This window comes from Macrotis lagotis, chromosome 3 (genome assembly GCF_037893015.1).
Source record: "Macrotis lagotis isolate mMagLag1 chromosome 3, bilby.v1.9.chrom.fasta, whole genome shotgun sequence".
Taxonomy (NCBI): Eukaryota; Metazoa; Chordata; class Mammalia; order Peramelemorphia; family Peramelidae; genus Macrotis; species Macrotis lagotis.
Genome location: NC_133660.1, coordinates 283,053,621 through 283,068,529, shown reverse-complemented (window position 1 = coordinate 283,068,529; position 14,909 = coordinate 283,053,621). Strand labels below are relative to the sequence as shown.

Here is a 14,909-nt window from a genome sequence, read left to right as displayed (position 1 = left end):
CGATGCCTCCTCCTCGTGCCCGCTCCGCGGCCGGCGCCTCCGGGCCCGGCTCCCCGCCGCCCCAGGCGCAGGCGCCTCGGGGCACCTCTCGGCCTCTCCCCTCCCCCTCCCCGTTTGACCCCGCCCAGAGAGCCGGACGCCGTGCGCGCGGGCGCCGGCGCACTAGGCTCCTCGGCCCTCCGGCGCGTGCGCAGTGCTGCGTGGCGCTCTTCCCTTTCCGGGTCCCTCCCCCCGGGTCCGGCGGGCGCATGCGCGTCCGGCAGCTGGCGGCTCGCGGCTCCCGCTTCCGGCCTTCAACGCCCCCCTCCCCACAGCCCTCCCCCCCCGCCGGGGCCGGCGCCGCAGCGGGAGCCTGGTCGGGGCCGAGCGCGGAGGCCCGAGGCGCGGGAGCCGCGGCCGGCGGGGGGCGGCGGGGCGGCGGCGGCGGCGGCGGGGCGGCGGGCGGGGGGCGGCGCGGGCCCCGCATGCGGCGGGCGCGGCGGGGGGCGGGGGGGGCGGCGAGGGGCCGGGCGCGGGGCCGCCCATGAGGGCCCCGGGCCCGGGCCCGCGCGCGGCGCCGCCCCCCCCGGGCGGCCATGGGCTCCCAGGTGCTGCAGATCCTGCGCCAGGGCGTGTGGGCCTCGCTGACGGGCGGCTGGTTCTTCGACCCGCACCAGAGCACCTTCTCCAACTGCTTCCACCTGTACACCTGGCTGCTGCTGCTGGCGCTGCCCTTCCTGCTGTACATGGTGAGGGCGCCGGGCCGGCCTGGGGGGCAGCCCCGGCCGCCCGGCGCGCGCTCACCGGCCCGCCCCCCCAGGTGATGCCCGCCAGCATGGCCGTGGCCGCCGCCTACTGCCTGGTGGTGGCCGGCATCTTCACCACCATCAAGACGGTCAACTACCGGCTGCACGCCATGTTCGACCAGGGCGAGATCGTGGAGAAGCGGGGCTCGGCCCTGGGGGACCCCGAGGAGGAGCCCGCCCCGGGGGACGGCGACGCGCCCAGGTAGGCCGGGCTGAGCGGGCGGGGGGGGCGCCGGCGAGGGCAGGCCGGGCCCCCCTGACCCCCGTCCCCCCGCAGGGACCCCGGGGTGGAGATGACGGTGTTCCGGAAGGTGAGCTCCACGCCGCCGGTGCGCTGCAGCTCCCAGCATTCCGTGTTCGGCTTCAACCAGGTCACGGTGAGCGGCCCTTCCCGGGGGGCTGGGGCGGGCGCCCCGGGGACTCCGGCTGGCGGGGACCCCGGGTCTATGGTTGCCGCCTCTTCCTTCCCGGTCAGGAGCTGATTCCCCGGACGGAGGACTCCGGACCCCTGCGAGGTGAGTGCCGGGGGCGCCCCTCCTGGGACCAGCGTGCAGGCGGGCACCCCGGGGCAGCGCTGACCGGGCCCCCGTCGCTTTGCAGACATCAAGGAGCTGGTCCGAGAGCGGGGCAGCAACAACGTGATCGTGACCGCGGCCGACCGGGAGATGCTGAAGCCGGGGCCTCCCGAGAAGCCGCGTGAGTGGGCCCGGGTGGGCTCCTGGGGGCGCCGGTCCGGGCGGGCTCCTCGGGGGCGCCGGTCCGGGGCCTCGCTCTCCCGGGAGGCCTGACGGCTCCTCTCTCTCCGGTCTGTTTCCCTGTAGTTGGAGAACTCCCCCGGACTCCTCCCGGGCCTCCTCCCCCGGAGCCTTCGCTGCCCAGCACAGACTCCTCGGAGCGGTCTCCCCTGACCGGAGACGGGGGGACCCCCTGGAGCAGAGAGAGCGTGGCCGACGCTCCCGTGAGCCCCTTACTCAAGGGGAGCCTCGGCCGGGAGTTGAGCAGGAGCTTCTTGAACCTGACCCTTCCCGACCGGCCGCTCGTGCGCACCAGCAGCCGCAAGGAGAAGCGTGGTGGGGCCGGTTACCGGCCTCTGGACCGGCAGGGCTCGGGGGACCCCGTGCCCCTCAAGGCTGGCTCCTCCGATTCCTGTTACAGCGGTACCGACAGGGAGACTTTGAGCAGCTTTAAGAGCGAGAAGACCAACTCAACGCACCTGGACAGCCCCCCCACGGGCCGGCCCAGGGACGGCAGCGACACGGATCCCCCCTCTGAAGGTGACCTGCCCCCCTCCCCTGACGCGGGGGTCCCCTCCGACGACACCCTACGCTCCTTTGACACGGTGATCGGAGCTGGGACTCCGCCCGGGGGCCCCGAGCCCCTCCTGGTCGTCCGGCCCAAGGACCTGGCCCTGCTCCGGCCGGGCAAACGCAGAGCCCCGATCCGCCGTCATTCTCCCCCCCACCGAACCTCCCGACGCTCTTACGCCGCCCCAGTCCGCCCCCTCCTGGAAGGTGGGGGCTTTTTTGAGGACGAGGACACGAGCGAGGGCAGCGAGCTGAGCCCCGCGTCCAGCCTTCGCTCCCAGAGACGCTTCAGCACTGACAGCTCCTCCTCCACTTCCTGTTACTCCCCAGAGGGCTCCAGAGGGGCCGGGGGTGGTCCCCGGAAGCGGCGGGCTCCCAGGGGGGCCGAAGAAGCGGCCACAGTGCCCCCCAAGCGCCCGTACGGAGCTCAGCGGACCCCTAGCACCGCCAGTGCCAAGACTCATGCCCGGGTGCTCAGCATGGACGGGGCGGGCAGCGAAGGGTTGCGGGCAGCCCCCCTGGCAGGCTCCAAAGCAGAGCTGGAGGTCCAAGCCGCGGGGGAGCCCACGGCCGCCCCGACTTCCCTTTCGCCATCAGACGGCTTCACCCTCGGGAACAGGAGGGGACCTGCCGCCAACCAGCCGGGCTGGCGGGGGGAGCTCCAGGAGGAAGGGGCCGTCGGGGGTGGTGAGTGAAGGCCGGGCGAGAGGGGAAGAGGGCCAGACCCGCCCTGGGCCTGGATCCGGCCGGTCCAGGGTGGGGGGGTGATTGCCAAACTTCTTTTGGAGGGACCGCTGAGGAGGGCGTCAAGCGGGACCGGTCGAGTAGCGTGTGGCGGACGCAGGCAATCCGGAGGCGCCACAATGCTGGGAGCAACCCCACCCCACCCTCATCCGTCATGGGATCCCCCCCTAGGTGAGCTGACCCCCGTCCCTCGCGGGAAATCCCCAAGCCACCCCAGGTGCTGACAACATCTCTGGTCTCCAGCCTACAGGAAACCCAGCGGGGCCGTGCGGCCTCCCACTCACGAGCCCTGACCCTGCCCTCTGCCCTCCATTTCGCCTCATCTCTGCTGCTGCCACGCTCCGGAGCCGCCGTCCACGAGGCTTGTACGTTTGATGACACCTCAGAGGGCGCTGTACATTACTTCTATGACGAAAGCGGTGAGACACCCCCCTACCCACACACACCTTCTCTCTTCAGAACCCTGGGAAGTTGGTGCTCAAACACGGGAGTTCTCAGGGTTAGTCTTTTGCTTGCCCGGTCCTATCTGTCTCTGACTTATCTCTGGTGGTGAGTCTGGGCTCTGAGTCAGGTCTTTGGGTCTTGAGTCCCATCTCCACTTCCCACTTCTAGGGGTGCGGCGTTCCTACACGTTTGGTCTGGCTGGAGGCGGCTATGAAAACCCCGTGGGACAGCAAGTCAGTGGGGAGCAGGGGACCAGCGGGGCCTGGTGAGCACACTTGCCCTCATCACCCCTTCTGCTCCAGGCTTCAGCAGAACATTGAGTTTCCTTGCCCCGTGTTCTTGGGTCTGGGAAGGGGGGAAGAAATAACCTATCCCCTTGGAGACACTTCCCTGGAGCTCCCTAGCACCTTCAGATGACTCATCGCTGGTGCCTGTGGGGCTGGCCCCATCCCCCAGGTCTACACCTTTGCTGACCCTGCTTTCTATCTCCCGCTTCTGTCTTTCCATCTCTCTCTTCTTCTCTCCAACAGGGATCGCCACTCTCACTCCTCCAGCTTCCATTCTGCTGAGGTCCCTGAGGCGGCCGGAGGCCTGGCCTTGCTCCAGCCCCGTCCCGTGGTCCTACAAGGGATGCAGGTCCGGAGAGTGCCCTTGGAAATTCCCGAGGTGAGGAGAGCTGGAGTTCAGGGTCTTGAGGAAGATGGGGGGGGTGGGACCAGGTTGAAAGGAGGGCTACCCTCGGTTAGATGCTCCCAGTGGGGTGGGGGCCATGGTGAGGTTCTCCCGACTTGTGCTTCCAGAGGGGAACTTTTTCCAGATGGAACTTGGCCTGGAAGTTTCTTGATTTTTCTGGGATTTTCTGATCCCTGAGACCCCCAGGGATTTTTGCCCAAGCCTACCAGTGGCGGTGGTCTGGGGAGGAGACCCTCGGGCCTAACATCTGGGGGTTGGGTCGGCAGTTTGACCTACTGGACCAAGATTCCCTGCACGAGTCCCAGGAGCAGACTCTCATGGAGGAGGCGCCCCCCCGGCCTCAGCACAGCTACAAGTATTGGCTGCTCCCTGGCCGCTGGACCCCCGTGCGATACGAGCGGTTGGCCCTGCTGGCCCTGCTGGACCGGTAAGTCAGGGATAAGCCTGACTTGTGTCTAGACCACAGTACCCTAGGAGTGCCTGGGTGGGGCGGGTCCTGGAGGGTGAACCCTGGGCCTAGACAGGGCAGGGGGAGGTGGGAGTGACCGGGGCCCAGGGGCTAGGTGGCAGGCTCATCTGGCAGGTGGGATGGTGACACTGCTCCACGGCAGAGGCCGTGGCCCCTGGATACCCCACCAAAGTGGGTCCTGTCTTCAGGGGAGGGTATGGGAGGGAGACCCTGCGCCAAACAGACTCCAGACCCTTGACACAGTGACCCTCACAGGACCCGGGGGGTGCTGGAGAACATCTTTGTGGTCTGGCTGGGCAGTCTGGTGGCCTTTCTGGGCTACCTGCTTCTTCTCAAGGGCTTCTTCAGGGACATCTGGGTCTTCCAGTTCTGCCTGGTCATCGCCTCCTGCCAGTACTCACTGCTCAAGGTCAGGTCCCCCCCAGCCCCCCTTTCTGGAGATGGGGAGCCCCTGGGCCCCTCCCACATCTTGGGGCCTGTGGAAACCACAGAAACTCCTGTTTCTTGCAGAGCGTCCAGCCTGATGCCGCCTCCCCCATGCACGTGAGTAATCATCGGGGGTCTTTCAGTCATCTGCTAGAAGAGTGGGCTCAACTCAGTTTGAAATGGGCTATATGAGGTCGGGGGATGCTTGCAGGTCAGGAGGGTCCTTGCTCCAGCAGGGGCTCATCTGGCTTTTTACTAGGGCCACAACTGGGTGATCGCCTACAGCCGTCCCGTCTACTTTTGCTGCTCCTGCCTCCTCATCTGGCTTTTGGACGCCCTGGGCAAGGCCCTGCCCTTCCCCCCTGTCTCTCTCTATGGCCTCACCTTCTTCTCTGCTCCCTTCTTCCTTTGTGCCCGAGACGTTGCCACTGGTGAGGCAGCCCGGGGAGGCTAGGGTTGGGGGTGGCTTCTCTGGGCTCTGGGGCAGAAGCTGACCTCCCCGGTGTCCCCACAGTCTTTACCTTGTGCTTCCCTGTCGTCTTCCTCCTGGGCCTCCTTCCCCAGGTCAACACCTGCCTCATGTACCTGCTTGAGCAGATCGACATGCACGGCTTTGGGGGCACAGGTAGGCTGGGGCTCCCAGGCCAGGACCCTGGGGAGGGGAGAAAAGGGGAGATGTGGCCACTAGCATGAGGGGCTGGGGGAGAGCCTGGCCAGGACCTGACTGCCCCCCTCCCTCCTAGCGACCACCAGCCCCCTCACCGCTCTGTACAGCCTCCTGCGGAGCCTCCTGGCGGCTGCACTGCTCTACGGCTTCTGTCTGGGTGCAATTAAGGTAGAGATGGGGGGGGGGGGGCTCGGGGATTGGGGCCTGAGGAGGGAGATTGGCAGCAAGAAAGGATCCTGGGAATGGCTATGGAGCCCAGTGAGGGACTCCAGGCTCTGCTTCCTCACCCCCCGCAGGCACCCTGGCCAGATCAGCACGTGCCTGTGCTCTTCTCCGTCTTCTGTGGCCTCCTGATGGCAATCTCCTACCACCTCAGCCGCCAAAGCAGTGACCCCACTGTCCTCTGGTCTGTGCAGGCCCCCGGTCCCTGCTGCCCCCCACCCACCCAGAATTGTCAGAGCCCCCTGTTTCCCAATGTAGTCCCTGAGCCAGGGGACCTGGTTGGGCTCACCCTGGACAATATCTCCTAGGTCCCTCTTACGCACCAAGCTTTTCCCTGATCTGGAGGAGCGGAACCTCGAGACCCCTCGTGCGGAAGCCCCAGATCCACTACCTGGCAAATTGAGGCAGTCTGTGGTGAGGCTTTGAGGCCGAAACTGGAGGGGCTTTGGAGAGCTGGCGAGGGGGCAGCAGGGCCAAGACCCCCGAGGACTGGAGGGGACTCAGAGGGTGGGTGGGCAGGGAAGGGGTGGAGCTGCACTGACCTGCATCCCTGCCCCCCTCCAGCGGGAGATCTTGCACTCGGACCTCGTGATGTGCCCTGTGATTGCTGTGCTCAGCTTTGCCATTAGCGCCAGCACCGTCTTCATTGCCCTCAAGGTGGGTGGGGGCCCTCAGGCTAACCCCTCTGCTATTGCACCTTGGCCTCGAGCCTCCACATTCTACCCTGGACTGTCCTTCCCTGCAACATCAGGGGTGGGAGGGATCCTCCCTTCTATAGGGCTCACGCCTGCCTTCCCTCCCCACATTCTCCCCTTTTCCGAGTCTGAGAGAGGCAACCTGGTGACCTTAGTGCCACAAGGCATTGCTACCTTGTCCAGGGCCCCCCATTGCCAGGACAGGTCAGAGGCAGACAGTGACTCTTTGCACCACCCCGGCACCTCCCAAGCCCCAGTTGTTGGTCGCCTGTGTGTATTGGGCCCCCCCCCCCCCGACGATCAGGGAGAGAAGGGGGGGTCCTGGGGGCAGGGTAGCTGCCTGATACCCTGCTCTCTCTGCTCAGTCTGTCCTGGGCTTTGTGCTCTACTCCCTGGCTGGCCTGGTGGGTGTCCTCACCCATTACCTCCTGCCCCAGCTCCGCAAACAGCTGCCCTGGTTCTGCCTCTCCCAACCCGTCCTCAAGTCGCAGGAGTACAGCCAATTCGAAGTGCGCAGTGAGTCATGCCCACGTGTCCCTTGCCCCCTGTGGTCCCAGAACCTCAGAACCTGGCACAGCCATCAGCTCTTGCCAAGAGTCACACCGGCCAGCTGGCGATTGCCAGAGACCCCCCCACACACACACCAGGCTCTGGGCCCACAGAGAGGGCCTGTCCTCTTCAGCCCCACTTTTTGCACCCCCCTCCTCATCTGTAAAGTGCTTAGACTAGCTGACACCACTCTCTGAGGCTTCTGGGATCGGCAGTGACTCGGGACGCCACCCCAGCACCTTCCCTCTAGACAAGGGTACCCCAAGGAGGACCCCAAACGCTGTGATCCCTCTTAGCCCAGTAGTCTCTGGTTCCAGGGAAGCCCTTCTGCCTTCTGGACTGTAGTCCTGGTGCAGATCCCCCCCACCCTACAAATTGTCCTGTCTCAACCAGAAGAGACTTGAGAGGAGCTGCTCTGGAGCGCTGGTTCTCAGCTGCCGAAGCCTCATGTTTCTGGGTGGGAGAAATATTTCCTTTCTCTTTTAGCAAAGGAGACTTTTAGCCTCATGAGACGGTGCCTGTGTCATCTGCCCATCAATGGGTGCTTGGAGGGTCACCGTGGCACTGCCCGTAGTTCTCCAGCCCTGGCCCACATGCTCCGCTCCTTTTCTTGTCCTGGATCTCTATCCGCCCAGGGTCCCCCTCACCTGCTCCTTGATCATTCACCTCTGTTGGGCTCCTGGGTTTGGGCTGACTTAGTCACCATGGTAACCCCCTCAGCCTCCACTCACAGAGTGGATTTTGTCTACCCCCTTCCCCAAGGGGAATGGAAGCGCCCTGAGGGCAGCTGACCCTAAGAGCCCTTTGAGAGCTGGCAAGGGTTTGGGGTCATTCCGGGGAGCAGGTTCATTTAGGGACCAGGGCTCTGCTAGCTTCCAGTCAGCTGACTCTCATGGTCCAAAGAGGGTAGACGTCCACTCCCATAAGCCCTCTGGGTCCCTGGCTCTCACGGCTCTCTTCCCATTGGGGGTAGTGACCCAGAGACCAGGGCCTGGAGGAGAGGCATGAGTCCTTACATCCCAGCTCCCACCTGTCAGGTGTCTGTGTGGCCCTGGCTCTCCATTCAGCACTGCCTTGCCCCATGGGCCTTGTCTCCCCCCAGGTGCTGCACAGCTGATGTGGTTTGAGAAGCTGTACGCGTGGCTCCAGTGCGTGGAGAAGTATCTCATCTACCCGGCTGTGGTGCTCAATGCTCTCACAGGCGATGCCCACAGCGTCAGCGGCCACCCGGACAAATTCTGTCTCTAGTGAGGGGGGGCCTGGGTCGGCTGGGGGAGATCCTCACCTGGGGTGTCCTCATCTGGGGTGGGGGCGCTGCGATCTGACATGCCTGGGGACCGACGAACGCAGCCCTCTGACCTGTGCTCTCCCTCCACCCCCAGCTGTCGGGCCCTGCTGATGACCGTGGCCGGCCTGAAGCTCCTGCGCTCGGCCTTCTGCTGCCCCCCCCAGCAGTACCTGACCCTGACCTTCACAGTCCTACTCTTCCATTTTGACTATCCGCGCCTCTCCCAGGGCTTCCTATTGGACTACTTTCTCATGTCCCTGCTCTGCAGCAAGGTAAGACTCCCAACCCCCCAAGGTAATGAGAAGAAGGGCTGGGGGGGGCGCTGCTCAAGGAGGTAGTGGGTATGGCTCTCCCGAGGCCGCCCCATCCATGCTGGAGTCCTCCAACTCCCAACCAGGCCCAGGGCCCAGCCATTCTCTCAGTCAGATAGCTTGGGGTGGCCACCCACTGGTCAGTTCCCGTATCTCACGGGCTGGTCCAGGGAGCTGGCACCCAGGAGGCCTGAAAGGAGGCAGCCCCCGCGTGGACCGCTCACCCCGTGCTCCCCCTCTCCAGCTGTGGGACCTGCTCTACAAACTGCGCTTCGTGCTCACCTACATTGCCCCTTGGCAGATCACCTGGGGCTCGGCCTTTCATGCCTTCGCCCAACCCTTTGCCGTGCCCCGTATCCTGTGGGGTTTGGGGGGCAGGAAGGTGGGGGGTTGGGGGCAAGAAGGTTGGGGGGTGGGAGGGGGGTCTGCCATTGTTGTGCCACCTTGACCACCCCTGGCTGCAGACTCCGCCATGCTGTTCGTGCAGGCCCTCCTCTCTGCCCTGTTCTCCACCCCTCTTAACCCTTTGTTGGGCAGTGCTGTCTTTCTGATGTCCTATGCTCGGCCCCTCAAGTTTTGGGAGCGAGATTACAAGTGAGTGATGGGGTGCAGGGGGGGCATGCCTCAAGGGACTCCCAGTCTGTTTTGAGAGATTTGGGGCTGGGCCCCAGGGCCAGATGGAACAGAGCCTGTCGGGTATGGGGGGGGGGGAATTGCACATTCATAGACTTTGAAGGTGTGGGAGACTGGGGGGCGTGGGCTCAGTGTAGATGGTCGGGAGTCGGGACTGGGTGCTGTGCCAACTCCTCCGCCCCTTCCCTGCAGCACTAAACGTGTGGACCACTCCAACACCCGTCTGGCCACCCAGCTGGATCGGAACCCGGGCGCGGACGACAACAACCTCAACTCCATCTTCTACGAGCACCTGACGCGCTCTCTCCAACACACGCTGTGCGGTGACCTGGCCCTCGGCCGCTGGGGCAATTACAGTCCCGGGGACTGCTTCATCCTGGCCTCCGACTACCTCAACGCCCTGGTGCACCTTATCGAGGTCGGCAACGGCCTGGTCACCTTCCAGCTGCGGGGCCTTGAGTTCCGGGGTGAGTGGGCCTGGGGGGAAGAGCGTAGAGGTGAGAGCCTCTGACCTGCCCTCAGGGGACTCTGGGCCTAGGGGGAGGAGGGGCCTGGGAACAGGCAGGGGGATGGAGAGAAGCTCCTGGTGGTATTCTGTCTTCCCACTGTGGAAGCCACCACGGGCCACTTGCGGCAGAGCCAGAGCAGACTATGGGACCCTCTCGGGCCAGCCGCCATCCTCAGCCCCTCCCCTGCCCTCCCAGGGACCTACTGCCAACAGCGGGAGGTGGAGGCCATCACGGAGGGCGTGGAAGAGGACGAGGGCTGCTGCTGCTGTGAGCCTGGCCACCTGCCCCGCGTGCTGTCCTTCAACGCCGCCTTTGGGCAGCGCTGGCTGGCCTGGGAGGTCACGGCCAGCAAGTACGTGCTGGAGGGCTACAGCATCAGCGACAACAACGCTGCCTCCATGCTGCAGGTGTTTGACCTGCGGAAGATCCTCATCACCTATTACGTCAAGGTAGAGCAGCACCTTTTCCATGGGCTCCCCTCTGAGCGGGTAGGGACTGCCATGGGCAGACGGGAACACCAGATCTGGGATTGGATCCCAGAACCCCTTCCCTTGCCCACGCCCAGCTGGAGGCCAGTGGGGTCTTCTCTCTGCTGTATCTGATACTGGGGGCAAGTCAACCCCACCCCCAGGAGTGACTGGGCCTTCCAGAGTGGCAGCACCCAGTGAAAGGGACAGCTGTCAGGGCTCCAGGTCTCTGGAGGTAGTTGTTCAGTTCCACGTTGGACACCGTTCCTCTGCATGCCAGGCCAGTAGTTACTTCATGGGGGTCAGCGAGTAATGGCATGGATGTCCTTTGGCAGTGTCGCCTCTGCCCTTTCTGCCCTACCCCAACACGCCTACCTGCCACCTGGAGCTTGCCATCCAAGCCAGAGTCCCCCATACCATGCCCCAAACTCAGCCTCCCCCCAGTGACGATGCTCTCCCTCTGGCTCACCCGCCTCTTCCTCTTGGCTCTCCAATATAGCACATTGGACTGAGCTCAGCCATTGACCATGACAGTCCCCTCCTCTCTGGTCCCTGTATCCCCAGCTGCAGGGGCTTCTTGAACCTCCAGATCCAACTGGAAGGGGTCTCAGAGGGCCTGGGGCAGTTCCACAGCCTCCCCCTTTACCTCTGGGGACGCTGGCCCCAGAGCATTTCTGTAGCAAGGACCAAAGCAGCATTCACATCTTGGGCCCCTGGGGACACCCCCTCCCTCTTTCTGCCTTGTAGACTAGGTCACCCACCCCTTGCCTCAGCTTGACTCAGGCACTTCTGGGGTCTGGCTGCCGCTGTGCTTCTTGGTGAGGCCGACCCTGCAGACCCTCCCTGACACTGACAGCTGCCTGTTTTCCTTCCTCTGTGGAAGGCCTGCTTGGTCTGTGGCTGTGTTTGTAGTCCCACCTCTTAGATTCCCCCATCCTGGGTGGCCACCTCACCCTGGGCCCCTCTGTCTTCTAAGAGTATCATCTACTATGTGAGCCGCTCCCCCAAGCTGGAGGCCTGGCTGAGCCACGAGGGTATTGGGGCGGCCCTTCGGCCTGTGCGTGTGCCCGGTTACGCCGACTCAGACCCCACCTTCTCACTGAGTGTGGACGAGGACTACGACCTGCGACTGGCCGGCCTCTCTCTGCCCGCTTTCTGTGCAGTCCACCTTGATTGGATCCAGTATTGTGCCGCCAGACGAGGTCAGGTGAGCCTGGGGGACGGGGCAGGCTGGTTCTCGAGGAGCTGATGTTGGCACCTGGACGTCAGACCCCCATTATACAGTGGGGTCCCCCTGGAACTTGTCCCTCTCTCCTTCACCTGTGAAGCCGAGTCTGAGCCATGTCTGGGGGCGGGTGGGTTTGTGTTGCAGCCCATGGAGCATGACTGGAACTCTCCTCTTGTCACGCTGTGCTTTGGGCTGTGTGTGCTAGGCAGGCGCGCTCTGGGGACGGCATCCCACAGCATGGCAGCCAGGTGAGTGTGGTCCAGGAAGCCCCCTGTGACCCCTGCCCCCCTTGGACTGCCTCCCCCACTTACCTGCCCTCCCTCCCGCAGCCTGGAGCCCTTCCTCTACGGGCTGCACGCGCTCTTCAAGGGCGACTTCCGTATCACATCTCCGCGGGACGAGTGGGTCTTTGCCGACATGGATCTCCTGCATCGAGTGGTCGCCCCAGGGGTCCGCATGGCTCTCAAACTCCACCAGGTTTGTGGTGGGGTGCCAACCGGGGAAGGCGGGGGAGCCAGCAAGGCACTGGGGCCCAACACCCTCTTGCTCATCCTCAGGACCACTTCACGTCCCCTGACGAGTATGAGGAACCTGCCGTGCTCTACGACGCCATTGCTGCCAACGAGGAACGCCTGGTGATCTCGCACGAGGGTGACCCCGCCTGGCGCAGTGCCATCCTCAGCAACACGCCGGCCCTGCTGGCGCTTCGGCACGTCATGGATGATGCCTCCGATGAGTACAAGATCATCATGCTCAACCGCAGGCACCTCAGCTTCCGTGTCATCAAGGTCTCTGCTGGGTCACCAGATGGAGGGGCTTTGGGCAGGTCCTGTGAGGCTGGAGGACAGTGGGTAGAAGGTTCCAGGCTGGGTGGGTTTCAAGGAGGGTCCCCATTGCTCTTGTTGCCCATTGTGTGACTGATGCCTCGGTGGGGGGGGGGTATCCACCCCATCATCCTCCTCCACATCTGTGACCACCATGGGGCTGGGTCATACTTTGTGTCAGAGGCCCCAGTGTGTTACCAGGCCTGGAGTTCTGGGTTCGAATCCCCACTCTGAGCCTCAAACAGGTCCAGGTCAGCTGCTGCCTGTGGCTCGGGGGGGGGGGGGTGTCACTGAGTCAGCAGGATGGACGGACAGACTATCTGTCCCCAGCTTCTTGGGATTTGAGCGCTCCCCCTTTCCCAATTCCCCACCAGGGATACTCAAGTACCCAAATGAGGGTCACAGATGGGCCCTGGCCTCTGACTCCCCCAACCCGTAGGTGAACCGTGAGTGTGTGCGGGGCCTGTGGGCCGGCCAGCAGCAGGAGCTGGTCTTCCTCCGCAACCGCAACCCTGAGCGGGGCAGCATCCAGAACGCCAAGCAGGCGCTGCGCAACATGATCAACTCTTCCTGTGACCAGCCGCTGGGCTACCCCATCTACGTCTCCCCCCTCACCACATCCTTCGCCGGCAGCCACCCCCAGCTCCGTGCCCTCTGGGGAGGCCCGGTCAGCCTCCAGGCCATCGCCAACTGGCTCCTGCACAGCTGGGAGAGGTGAGGAGGGGCCCGCGGCTCGAGGGCGGGGAGGAGGCCCCGGGGCGGCTCCCCCAAAAGCCTCCTATCCTCTCGTCTAGGCTTCAGAAAGGCTGCGGAGCTGGCTGCAACAGTGGCGGGAACGTAGACGACTCAGATTGTGGGGGTGGCTCATCCGTCAGCAATAACCCTCCAGCCCCCCACCCCACCCCTGAGACCCCCGCTGGTAAGAATGGGAGATGGAGTCTGGGCCGGGTATTCCCAGAAGAAGCCAGCTTGGCAGGACCCCGGCCTCCCAACTTCCACCCACTTTATATAGAAGAATAGGCCCTGGCAGCAGGGGAAGGGGCTGGGGTGGGAGACCCTGGAGGGGAGGAGGGCAGAGAGGACAGGACCAAGGGTTCTGCTGGTAATGCTCTTGTTTAATGGTCCTTCCCCCAGCCCGAGAGCAGCCCTTCCCTCTGGGCCTTGGCTGGACGCTGCGGCCCTCCCTGAGCGGGGCCGGCGATGGTTTTTCCTCGAGACGAAGGAGAGAGGGTGGGCCCCCCTCCCTCCAGTGGCCCCCTCCCATGGGTGCTCCCCGGCTCCCAGGACCAGCCCCTTCCCCCGTGCCCGCCTCACCCGCCCCCCCCGAAGGCCCCCAGCCGCTCCAGGCTGGCACCCCTGCCCCCTTCAGCTACGAGGGCCTCAGTGGCAAGTGGAGCTTGGGAGGCAAGAAAGGTCTGGGAGGGTCCGATGGGGAAGCGGCCTTGGGAAGCCCGAAAGGAGGGCCCCTCCGAACTCAGGTAAGACCAGCTGGCTCGCGTGCCAAGCGGGGCTGGGGGTGGGCTGCGGCCGCCCAGGGGGGCGGCCTCCCTGCCGGCCTGGTGTAACCCGGCTCTGTTCTGCCTCCCAGGTGCCCAGCACCTCCCCCTTGGACCTTGGCCTCAGTCCAGACAGCACGGACACTTCGACACCAGGGCCTGTCCGAGATCCTTCTCTATCGGCCAGGCCTTCTGAAGCAGGGACCCCCGGGGGTGGGGGCAACTGGCTGGCTCCCCCGGAGGAACAAGAGAGCCCGGCGGCCCAGCCCTTACTGGAACACCAATACTGACCGGTCCTGACCCGGTGGGACTGAGTGACAGAGCGCCCGGCCCCGGCCTCGCCTCACCAAACCGATGGGCTGGTCCCGTTCAGATCTCTGGAGCCAGGGGGCAGTGCCCTCTCCACGGGGGGGCCGGGACTCAGGGGCCTCACTCCCCCCGGGGCTGGAGCCGGGGCTTGACCAGGGAGGGAGGAGCTGGTGCCTCTGGGAGATGTTGGCCCCCCTCCCGCCTCCCAGGGCCCCAAAAGAAGGGGGGAGGGGTCTTTTTTTTCTTTTTTTTTTTTCTGCTTCTGAGACACCAGAATTAATAACACTATTTTTGATTTTGGTTGGCGTTTTCTTTGTTCATTTTGCGGGGTGGCCAAGAGGGGCAAGCGAGTCTGAGGGAATGCCTGATGGGCTACTCCAGAGATCTATGGGGGCTGAGCAGGGGTCGCCGGTAACCCCCCAAAGCCCTGGAAACACCCCTGAGCTTCCTTCAAGTCAGAGGTGGGGGGAGTCTCTCTAGGGGCCCCCCCCAATCCTTGGGATCATGTCAGAGGTGCTCAGGGAGCCCCCCCAGCTTGTCCCCTTCTGATGCGTGAAGACCCCTGGAGTGGCCTTGAGGAGGGGGGGTGGCAGCCAGCAGACACCCCTAGAAGGTGGTCCCCGTGCCCTCGGCTATGCCGGTGTGAGGAGGGCGATGCCCGGGACCTCACCATTGGCAGACCTGCCCCTCCCCCTTCGGGTGCTCAGAACCTTTGAACTCTGCTTGTAAACGAGCAAAGAGGCCCTGAGAAATGGGGGTGCGGCCCCCCAAGAGCCCCCAGGTCACTTGGGGACCCCAGGCGACGGAGGCCGCAGGCCAGGACTCCCTGGTGCGTGGGGCGCCCTC

General features: G+C 64.6%; 1 protein-coding gene across 3 annotated transcripts; it reads left to right on the top strand.

Moving 5' to 3' along the window:
• The first annotated feature begins 503 nt into the window (after nucleotides 1-503).
• Nucleotides 504-14,363, top strand: PCNX3 (pecanex 3). Of its 3 annotated transcripts, XM_074231063.1 has the most exons (35): nucleotides 504-728; nucleotides 800-987; nucleotides 1,063-1,162; nucleotides 1,261-1,300; nucleotides 1,386-1,481; nucleotides 1,607-2,059; nucleotides 2,420-2,776; nucleotides 2,878-3,004; nucleotides 3,077-3,252; nucleotides 3,446-3,542; nucleotides 3,808-3,943; nucleotides 4,237-4,397; nucleotides 4,695-4,848; nucleotides 4,950-4,982; nucleotides 5,125-5,296; nucleotides 5,380-5,490; nucleotides 5,609-5,700; nucleotides 5,829-5,938; nucleotides 6,063-6,168; nucleotides 6,319-6,411; nucleotides 6,815-6,965; nucleotides 8,101-8,245; nucleotides 8,381-8,558; nucleotides 8,842-8,950; nucleotides 9,062-9,191; nucleotides 9,423-9,697; nucleotides 9,935-10,188; nucleotides 11,183-11,413; nucleotides 11,579-11,682; nucleotides 11,764-11,911; nucleotides 11,992-12,222; nucleotides 12,698-12,972; nucleotides 13,053-13,177; nucleotides 13,393-13,736; nucleotides 13,847-14,363. In XM_074231063.1, exons 1-35 carry the CDS (start codon nucleotides 576-578, stop codon nucleotides 14,042-14,044), a joined length of 5,853 nt encoding a protein of 1,950 aa, XP_074087164.1. In that variant the 5' UTR covers nucleotides 504-575; the 3' UTR covers nucleotides 14,045-14,363. The 3 variants fall into 3 exon arrangements, with proteins under 3 accessions (XP_074087164.1, XP_074087162.1, XP_074087163.1); XM_074231061.1 differs by having other exon boundaries at nucleotides 1,607-2,776; XM_074231062.1 differs by having other exon boundaries at nucleotides 1,607-2,776; nucleotides 13,393-13,488; nucleotides 13,847-14,034.
• The last annotated feature ends 546 nt before the right edge of the window (nucleotides 14,364-14,909 follow it).